Source organism: Arachis ipaensis, chromosome B2 (genome assembly GCF_059453495.1).
Source record: "Arachis ipaensis isolate K30076 ecotype BB chromosome B2, ASM5945349v1, whole genome shotgun sequence".
NCBI lineage: Eukaryota > Viridiplantae > Streptophyta > Magnoliopsida > Fabales > Fabaceae > Arachis > Arachis ipaensis.
The window spans coordinates 94271746-94283105 of NC_142437.1; the positions used below are offsets into that span (position 1 = coordinate 94271746).

Below are 11360 nucleotides of genomic sequence, written 5' to 3' on the forward strand. Positions count from 1 at the left end.
AAAACTAAAAATAAATAAAAAAGAAAAACAAAAATTAGATATACTTGATCATAAAACTTTTTTAAACCGCTTTAACATGTCATTGTGAAATTTATTTGGAATAATGGGGACATCATCCTTTGGGATGAACCAGTCTTTGTTAAGTTCTAACAATTGCATTGCAAAATACTCTGGCCATGTCATATCATTGTCATCTTCATCATCATCATCATCACCATCTCCCTTTTCCTCACAGTTTGCCTCAATTCCAATAGTAGTATCAAAAGCCTCAACCTGTATTTCATCCTCATTATTCTCTAATTGATTTGTTAGTTCTCTCTGAATCTCATCAATCTTCTCATCTCCATTATTCTCTGATTGGTTTGCTTTGTCTGATTGGTTTGGTGATTCATTTTGAATCTCCATCCTTTCATCTCCATTCTCTAATTGGTTAACAAATTCTACTTTCCCAGCATAATCATTGGCATTCTAATATGAAGAACACAATAATAATATCAAGAACTTGACCTAATGATGATGATGATGATGATGATGATGATGATGATGATGATGATGATGAAAGGCATAAAACAAAAACTGCACGTTCACCATTTGTGTTATTCAGATATGTAAGTAGTATATGATTATAGAAAATAAGGTAGGAAACCAAGTCAAATTAAATATCCAAACTAGCATCATAAATTCAGATTTACTTTAATCTAAACAAAATTTAATAATTTTCATACACAATTTCAATTGGAAGAAGAAAAAAAAATACAGAATAATGCTTACAATACGAATACTATGATGAATGTGACATTTGTTGTAAAACGGAAATTTTTTTTCTTTTTGTTAAAGAATAATTATTATTTGACTTTCGCCCAATATATATGCAAATCAAGTTGGTTTCTAAATTAAAGTAAATAAGTAAGGTCTACCAAAAAATAAGCTGTAATTCTTAAATCAATTACTAAATCTTTAATTATTTTATTTAATTACTTGAACTACTTTATTCGCCTATATTCTTTCAAAATCAAAATCTTTTATTTATTTAGTCTTGCAAACAAGAGCAGCTGTAATTATAAATTAAAACATCTTTGCTCCATTTAAATAAAAGAGCCATTAATTATAAATATGTAGCTAGTAAGATACGCAAATATGGATTTAAATAATCAAAAAGTGATTTCTTTCATACCCAATTAATTTGAAGGTATTATATACTCTTCTTACATGTTCCAATTAATTGATGATATGTGTATTCATTAAATGAATTTTTAATTTTTAAAAATAAAAATTGAATTTAATACATACATATAAATATATATATATATATACTGTACATACATTTAAACCATCATATGTGGTAAACTTTAAATAAATTATATAAAAGAAAAAAAAAAATTAGAATTGGGTTGTTGTATATGATGCTGGAGAAAGAGAGAAGAATATAGAATCTTAATCCTTTTCATCTAATTTTGTCTTTTTCTCTTCTCTATATTCACATAAAAAATTCATTTTAAACTTTGAATAGAAGAATAGTAAAAAGAACAATCGATTGTTCTGAGTTCCAACAACAAAGTTGGCGACTTTGAATTGAAGAACAGTAAAAAGAACGATAGATTGCTCTGGGTTACAGCAACAAGATCAAGGACTTTAGAAGATTAAAAGGAGGAAAAAGAAGATATATCCTGAGAGTGAGGAGAGGGAAGAAGAAGAAACGAATTTTTTTTTGTGAATATAGAAAAGAGAAGAAGACGAAATTAGATGAAAAAGATTAGGGTTCTATGTTCTTCCCTCTTTCTCCAGCACCATTACAACGGCTCAATTCTTTTTTTTTTCTTTTAAATAATTTATTTAAGGTTTATCATATATGATGGTTTGATTTAACCAGACTTAAATGTATGTATAGTGTATTAAGATATGTATATATAAAATATTTTATACATGTATTAAATTCATTGATTTTTATTTTTAAAAATAAAAAATTCATTTGCTGATTGGAATTAATGAATACACATGTCACCAATTAATTGGAACATGTAAGAAGGGTATATAATACCCTCAAATTAATTGGGTATGGAAGAAATCACCATAATCAAAACCAAAGTATTAAAAAAAACTTACTTTATATATAATAAAATTCAAACAGATTTTTTAATAGAAGCAGTATTTCAAATTATAAAAAGAGTTAGAATCAAATCATATACACTTTGTAATCCTCAAACTAATTAGAAATATTGTGTTCAAATAAATAAAAATGTAATTCCTAAATTTATTATTTCAACAACACTCAGTATATTCAAAGGCACCACTATTATTATTGAAAAGAAAGAGTGTCTATGAGACGTTAAATTGAAACTTGAAGACACATAAACACAACTCAATAAGCTATAAACTACTATTAATTTAATAAGCTTAAAATCAAAATTGAACTTTTTCCTTATAGTTAGAAAACATTAAACACATCAATCAAATCAATACTTACCGGTATTACAGTAGCCACAGTTTCAGGAGCCACAATTTTCCTTTTCTTTTGACGAGGTTTACTGTTATTCTTTCTAAATCTGCATAAAACATAATTATTCATCTGCAAGGAAAATATATAAATACATTAACCTTTGTTTAATTGGAATTGGAGCAAGACAGAAATAATGTAGCGGTCATTATATATATCAACCGAAAAGAAATTATCCAAGGTTGTGTAATTGAGAAACTAAGCATAATGTAGCGGTCATCTTGGTTGTGTTTTGATTTTGTTTCTTAAATAGAAACAGAAATAATGAGAAAAATAAAATAAAATAAGACGAATATTTTTTGTTTTTAGACAGAACACTTTTACAACTCTATGTCCATCAGCAATTGAACCTTTAATCTATCATCGAAACGTTACCGAACACAGTCCAACAAGAATTTAGTTTGTACTGGTTCTTTTGATTCAAATTCGAAACCTCTGGTTAAAGAATATGCGCAAAATTATGATACTTACATTGGATGGATTTGGTAACAAAGAAGAATCAATGCTATATTGATGCAAGATCCATCCACCATCATGGCTAGTACCACTCTTCTCAAAGCGATATCGTTTCCTCATTCCAATGCGCTGGTTAGTTTTATTGGCCATAATCTCTTTTCCGATGTCTTCACCTTCCCAAGAACCCAACCCAATGGTGCGAACCATCCGCAAGCTGTTAGTTGAGAACTTCCTTTTTAGAGTAGTGAAGAAATAGAGGTCCTTCCCGTCATAAGAATTTTCAACGTTTTCTTCCCAAATTTCCCATGGATTCTTCTCCGTACCAAACATTTCACCTTCAAGAATGGTTCCATTGTTTGGTAGAGGCCTCCCATTGATTTTGTTAAGGAGAAAATCTTGAATGAGTTCTTCATCTGTAGGCTTGAACTTCTTGCTTGCACCTGAAGGCAACTTTGTTGAAGCCATATTCAAGATTAAAAAAGAAAGAAAGAAACAGGGAATTAAGAAGATTATTGAAGTAAGTGGTTTAATAATGCGGTAGTAGAGTTTATATATTGGATGAAAGTATCTACTGATTGAAAAAATAAAAAGATTGAAATATGACAATTTATGTTCGTTTTGATTTTGCCTGGGATGTTTCGGTTCAAAATAATTATGTTATCTTTTCATTTTAATTTTTCAAAAAAAAAAAATCTAAGATAAAAATTACTCTTTTTAGTTGACATCGACTAAAGTTAAATGTGTCAATTTTTAATATCATATCATCAAAAAATAATTAATTATATTTTAAATTTAATATTATATCTTCTAATTGAATTTAAAAAGATATCATATGTTATCTTATATTAATAAAATATCTTGTTAGGAATTTATTTTAATTTTTTAATTTATTTGTGAGTAATATATATATTAATTATAATAACAAATTATGCTATTTCAAATTAAATGACTTATATAATGGTGATCTCATTTATTATTTTTAAATGCTAAATTGAATAAGTTATTATTACTTTTGATTTGGAATTAAATGAGAATAAAATCGGATATTATCTTTTGTTCCTTTGATGATTATCTTTTGGATTTTAGATATATTATCTTTTGACTTTAGATACTATTTTATTTGACTTTTAGGGTTTAATGGGTGCCATGCTCAAATATAAATAGTGCCTTCAGGGTTTGGGTCCCCAATATACTAAAGTCGCCTTTGTTGTTCTTTCCTCATCAAAAGAGTCACAATTCAGCCGCCTAGGAATACAGAAGGCTTTGGTTGAGGAAGATCGAAAGAACCACAAGATCCAAATTCTTCTGTCAATTCCTGATTTTATGAGTAAAGATACACTTCTGCATTATAATATATTTTTGGTGATTTAATATGGATGATCTAAATTACTAAAATTAATTTATTCTAACAAGTGGTATCAGAGCCATTCATAATTGAATCATTGATATTAAATTTTAATCTCATTGGATCAATATATATTTGCGTTGTTGCTCTCCTTTTGGATCAACTTAATTTTATGGATCTGATGAGTTTATTATTTATTTTTTATGTGCATACATGGACTCTAAGTGTTTTCTTTATACATTAGTTTATTTGTTCATTAATGTAATATTTTTTTATATATGAATGCAGTGCGTCCTAACACATGATCAAGTAATATATATATGTGGATAATAATCATGCAGACATATATGCCTTTTTTATCTTTGTTTATGGATTCGTTTTTTTAAGGAAGAAAACAATTGATAATAAGTTGCTAAATATATGGAATTTGGTTTTGAATCGACTAACCTCTTTGAATTTAATATGAATTTAAGTTTTATACATATATAACTTCTGTACGTTGATATGTATAAAGTTAAAGAATATTAAGGATTAAGTTTTCTTTTATTATTATTGTTTTTTGGTGTTATACATATTTATTTTATAGAAAATTTAATTTTTTTATGATATATTGTGAATTTAATTTTGTTTCATAATAATATTAGCAATTTTCATATTTAAATATATGTATAACTAAGGAGGTCACACAATATTATATGGTTATTTTATATTGTCTTATACTTCTATGCTACTTAAATATTTTTATTTTGTTACATAAAGTATTTTTTTATTGTTATATAAGGAAATTAGTAACAATTTAGATTATTATACCCACCTATTTTATAAAAATTTGGTTTTAGAATAAATTGATTGAATATTATGCTACTAAAGTAGCTTCTTTTGTGAAAATTGATTTATTTAAAATATTAGGAATATGGTGATATATAATTCATGCGAATATTTGTCAACCCAAAGGAAGGCCTATATTTGGCCGAATTACATACACATATTAATGGTAAATAAATATTTGGGTAACTGATTAAGAATAAAGTAATACTTATTATTTATGCGAACAATAATCGGCCCAAAGGAAGTTTATTGTTTGGCCAAATAATAAGTATTGCACACTTTTATTTATTTTCTATTAATTATGCGGTTAATAATCGGCCCAAAGGAAGGTTATTGTTTGGCCAATTAATAGAAAATATATGCGGTAATAAATAGGCTGCGAAGTTTAAATTTTCATGTGCGCATTAAGTCGGTCCAAAGAAAGGCTTAATGTGTGACAGGAATTTTGACAATATTTGATTACTGCAATGAGAGTATCACTTACAGTTAATTTTTCTATCCAAAGATTGAAAATTAATGTTGTTCTAGATATCTCAATATGGATTTTTTTCCCATTATTTAACTAATATTTACTACATGTTTATTTTTCTAATCCAGAAACTATGGCTTTAGCTATCAATGTTTCTGCACAAATTAGCAGTATTTCTATGCTGAATGGTTCAAACTTTAAAGTTTGAAAGGATACCGTGGAGATTGTCCTCGGTTGTATGGATCTAGATATAGCTCTTCGAGAGGAGAAACCCACTTCCACTCTGAAAAACCTCAATGAGGTTAAAATAGAGAAGTGGGAGAGATCCAATCGAATGAGCATTATGATCATGAAACGCTCAATTCCTGAGGCGTTTCAGGGCTCAATTACTGAGGATAAAGATGCCAAACAGTTCCTGAAAGATGTTGAAAAATTCTTTACTAAGAATAAAAAGGCGGAGGAAAGTAGCCTTTTGAGCAAACTTGTCTCCGTGAGGTATAAAGGTAAAGGGAAAATAAGGGAGTACATTATAGAAATGTCTCATCTTGCTTCAAAATTGAAAGCACTAAAGTTAGAGTTGTCTGAAGATTTACTCGTGCATTTCATTTTGATTTCCTTTCCTGCACACTTTGGGCAATTCAAAGTGAGTTATAACACCCTAAAGGACACTTGGTCCTTAAATGAGCTTATATCTCACTGTGTACAAGAAGAAGAGAGGCTACAACAAGATAAGACTGAAAGTGCTCACAAGGCTTCATCTTCTCAGTATAAAAGAAAGCGTGATAATACTGCAGATGTGCCTTCTCAACAGAAAAAGGCTAAGAAATAGGATCAAGTTTCAACTTATTTCTTCTGTAAGAAGGTGTGACACATGAAGAAGGATTGTACCAAATATGCCACCTGGCGTGTAAAGAAGGGTATAATTCTTACTTTCGTTTGTTTTGAGGCTAGTTTAAGTTATGTACCTGTTGATACTTGGTGGGTAGATTCTGCTGCTACTACTCATGTAAGTGTTACTATGCAGGATTGCCTATGGAGCTGACCGCCAAGTGATGCTGAAAGATACATCTATGTGGCAGACGGCAATATAGTTGCAGTCGAAGCTATAGGAACCTTTAGATTATGTTCCACAAGTGGATTTTACTTGGATTTATTAGAGACATTTTATGTACCATCATTTAGACGGAATTTGGTTTCTGTTTCTCGTTTGGACAAATCGGGTTATTTTTGTTCGTTCAGAGACAATAAAGTTAGTCTCTTCTATAATTCGAATAATATTTGCTCTAGTCATTTGGTGGATAATCTATATAGGCTTGAATTAAATTCCTATAATAATGAAATACTACAAACAGGTACAAAACGAAAACTAAATGAGAATTCGGCATCATTATGGCACAAATGCCTAGGTCACATATCTAAACAGAGAATTCAGAGGCTCGTGTCGGATGAAATTCTTGGACCCCTAAATTTGGCAGACTTTGAAGTCTGCATTGAGTGCATAAAGGGGAAAAGGACAAACGAAAGAAAATTAGGTGCCGAGAGAGCTAAAGATGTCTTAGAACTGATACATACCGATATATGTGGCCCATTCCCTACTGTCTCTTGGAATGGACAACGGTACTTTATTACGTTCATAGATGATTACTCTCGTTACTGGTATATATATTTAATTCATGAAAAGTCCGAAGCCTTGGATGTTTTCAAGTCTTTCAAAGCTGAAGTTGAACTTCAACTTGGAAAGAAAATTAAAGCTGTCAAATCTGATCGTGGTGGTGAATACTACGAAAGATATGATGGTTTAGGTGAGCAACGTCCCTGGCCTTTTTCTCTTTTCCTAGAGGAGTGTGGTATTGTTTCGCAATACACCATGCTAGGCAAACCTAGCATAAATAGTATTGCAGAGCGAAGGAACCGAACTCTTAAGGACATGGTGAGAAGTATGATTAGTCATTCTTCCTTGCCTGAATCACTATGGAGAGAAGCCTTAAAGACCGCAGTGTACATCCTTAGTAGAGTGCCAAGCAAAGCAGTTAACAAAACCCCATATGAAATTTGGACTGGGAAACGGCCCAGTATAAAGTATTTGCATATTTGAGGATGTCCAGCTGAGGCGCGACCTTATAGGTCGCATGAAAGAAAATTGAATTCAAGGACAATTAGTTGCTATTTTGTTGGTTATGCTAAGCGTTCACGGGGTACAAGTTTTACAATCCTGCATCAAGGTCTATTTTTAAAATGAAAAATGCGAGATTTCTTGAGGATGTTGAGTTTGGGGGGAAGGAAATATTAGGAATGTTACTTTTGATGAGGATTCTGTAACTGATAATAATAAGGTCTTTGTACCTATTATTGTTCAAGATACAGTTATAGTACAAGAGCACAATAAGAATCCTACTGTAGATCCAGTTACAGTACAAAAGAACAATGAGAATATCATATTTGCTTAAGATACTGCTACAGCACAGGAAAATAATGAGAATCCTCCTCAACCCCAATCCATGCAGCAAGCTCAACAACCTCAAGTAATACCATTATACTGAAAGTTCAGTGGGAGTAAATACCATTTTTTTGTCTTATATGTTGATGACATTCTACTTGCCAGTAGCGATATAGGCTTGTTGCATGAAACTGAGAAATTTCTGTCGAACAAATTTGAAATAAAAGATCTTGGTGATGCCTCTTTTGTATTATGAATCGAGATACTAAGAGATCGCTCTTAAGGTATTCTTGGATTATCACAAAAGAACTATATTGACAAGATTTTAAGTAGATATGGCATGAAAAGTTGTAGACCAATGTACACACCCGTATCTAAAGGAGACAAGTTCAGTCTCAAACAATGCCCTAAAAATGATCTTGAGATGACAGCAATGCATGATAAACCTTATGCATCAGCACTAGGGAGCTTAATGTATGCTCAAGTCTGCACACATCCCGATATATCATTTATAGTAGGAGTATTGGGTAGATACTTGAACAATCTGGGCATAGATCATTGGATAGCTGTTAAACGCGTAATACGTTATTTAAAGAGAACAAAGAATTACATGCTTATTTATCGGAGATCAGAAAATTTGGAGATCATTAGGTACTTTGATTCCGATTTCATGGCATATGGTTGCAAAACTTTGTCATTGAGCTTCGTATTGTAGATGACATTGAAAGGTCATTAAAGATATTTTGTGACAACAAGTCAGCAGTACTATACTCCAATAACAATAAGAGCTTGACAAAATCGAAGCATACAGACATCAAGTTCTTAGTTGTCAAGGAGAAAGTTTAAGAAAAATAGATTTCCATAGGACATATAGAAACAGAGTATATGCTAGCAGACTCAATAACCAAGGAATTGATCCCTAAAGTCTTTCATGAGCACACTGCTCGGATGGGTGTCAATATTTATGATGCCTTGGTTTAGTGGGAGTTTATTTTATGCTATATGTCTTATGACAGATATTGAGTTATTTTTCTGCAGAATTAAGTTGATGGTTTATTTCATGTTATGTAAAATATTCATTTTGCAATATTTGTATTGTGTTTGATCTTAATAAAGTTTTAAAGTTGGACCAGCTGGAAATAGACATGCATGAGATCTCTTGGCATACAATTTTCATATTACTCATCCAAATTTGATCTATGTCGTTAAGTATATTAGGATGGTGATTGTCGTGGTTTAGTCACGACATTAATGTGATAAAAGCTGCGGTAGTTCTATATCTAATGTATGAGATGGACCATATTGTTAAAGTAATGAGAGAAATAGCATTCAGATGCGCGCATAAAGTTTATAAAATGTGATTATGTCAAGAAAGAATATATGTATAGCCCAAGTGGGAGATTGTTAGAAAATTATTTTAATTTCCTAATTTGTTTGTGGGCAATACATATATTAATTGTAATCACAAATTATGTTATTTCAAATTAAATAACTTATATAATGGTGATCTCATTTATTGTTTTTAAATGCTAAATTGAATAAGTCATTATTACTTTTGATTTGGAATTAAACGAGAATAAAACCGGATATTATCTTTTGTTCCTTAGATAATTATCTTTTGAATTTTAGATATATTATCTTTTGGACTTTAGATACTATTTTATTTGGGCTTTAGAGTTTAATGGGTGCCATGCTCAAATATAAATGGTGCTTTCAGGGTTTCGGTCCCCAATATACCAAAGCCGCCTTTGTTGCTCTTTCCCCATCAAAAGAGTCACAATTCAGCCGCGTAGGAATACAGAAGGCTTTAGTTGAGGAAGATCGAAAGAACCACAAGATCCAAATCCTTCTGTCAATTCCTGATTTTATGAGTAAAGGTACGCTTCCGCATTATGATATATTTTTGGTGATTTAATATGGATGATCTGAATTATTAAAATTAATTCATTCCAACATATCTTTCTAATTAACTATGAAAAGATCTGAAGACAGAAATTCATGGGGGAGAAGATACAATCACCTGGTTAAAAGAATAATCAGATAGCTATTCGGTGGCATGGGTATACAGAGTAGCCTTCCAGTTCTTTCATCCACCATCAGAGTTCTTGCCTGCACAATGCCATTTGTTCGCGGTGTGGATTGGAAGCAGAATCGATGACACATTGCCTTTGGCGGAGTGAACTTCGAACTCAAATTAGTGGAGGTAGCAACGCGAAAGGGAAACAAGAATTAAAGGCTTACCTAGCTTGGAGCTTCTGGAAATCGCAAAACTCACTAGTCTTTGAAGGTCGGACGCTCTCCTCGGCCATGGCGGTGGAAGGTGCCTATCGGGATTTCTCTCTCGAACCTTCTTTATTTTTGGGTGGAACCTTTGCTGCATTGCATTGCTCCTCTCTGTTGTCCTTGTACTTATTGAGTAAATGAAAGAGGGAGGCCACCACTTAAACGAAAAGTTGTCATTTATGTCTTTAGTTGAAGTTGACATTAGTTCTTCTTGCACATCTCCTAACTAACACGTAATGAGTGAGTATAATTAACAAGTTAATTGGTGCACGAATTGTGAATCACACTTTTCACAACTCGTACCACTAACCAGCAAGTGCACTGGGTCGTCCAAGTAATACCTTACGTGAGTAAGGGTCGAATCCCACGGAGATTGTTGGTTTAAAGCAATCTATGGTTATCCTGTAAATCTTAGTTAGGAAGTCAATTATGTTTATCAGTTGAATTGCAAATAAACAAGAGAGCATGGATTAAAGGTTACTTGTTATGCAGTAATGGAGAATATGTTGGAGTTTTGGAGATGCTTTGTCTTCTGAATCTCTGCTTTCCTCTGTCTTCTGATTCACGCACGCATGTCCTCCTATGGCAAGCTGTGTGTAGGTGGATCACCGTTGTCAATGGCTACCATCCATCCTTCCAGTGAAAAGATTCCCAGTGCGCTGTCACCACACGGCTAATCATCTGCAGGTTCTCAATCATACCGGAATAGGATCTGCTATCCTTTTGCGTCTGTCACTACGCCCAGCACTCGTGAGTTTGAAGTTCGTCACAGCCATCCAATCCTAGAATCCTACTCGGAATACCACAGACAAGGTTTAGACTTTCCGGATTCTCATGAATGTCGCCATCAATCTAGCTTTTACCATGGAGATTCCAATTAAGAAATCTAAGAGATATTCATTCATTCTATATTGGAACGTAGGTGATTGTCAGGCACGCGTTCGTGGAGGAATGATGATGATTGTCACGTTCATCACATTCAGGTTAAAGTGCAAATGAATATCTTAGATAGGAACACGCATGTTTGAATGGAAAACAGAAATACTTG

At 32.0% G+C, this 11360-nt stretch overlaps 1 protein-coding gene across 1 annotated transcript; it reads right to left on the bottom strand.

The window, feature by feature from the left end:
• Positions 1 to 48: 48 nt before the first annotated feature.
• On the bottom strand, positions 49 to 3415 carry LOC107627432 (NAC domain-containing protein 45-like). The gene is made up of 3 exons (XM_088505978.1): positions 2966 to 3415; positions 2465 to 2566; positions 49 to 468 (listed from the first exon to the last, which is right to left on the bottom strand). The coding sequence occupies exons 1-3, from the start codon at positions 3413 to 3415 to the stop codon at positions 49 to 51; spliced, it is 972 nt and encodes a 323-aa protein (XP_088362104.1).
• Positions 3416 to 11360: the final 7945 nt, after the last annotated feature.

What these genes read in the sequence shown, in the direction of transcription:
- LOC107627432 (XM_088505978.1), bottom strand. Translation starts at nt 3,415, where the DNA reads ATGGCTTCAACAAAGTTGCCTTCAGGTGCAAGCAAGAAGTTCAAGCCT. An exon ending in TGTTACCAAATCCATCCAAT is followed by an intron (nt 2,567 to 2,965) that starts GTAAGTATCATA and finishes TTTTCCTTGCAG; the next exon opens with ATGAATAATTATGTTTTATG. An exon ending in CTGTGGCTACTGTAATACCG is followed by an intron (nt 469 to 2,464) that starts GTAAGTATTGAT and finishes TCTTCATATTAG; the next exon opens with AATGCCAATGATTATGCTGG.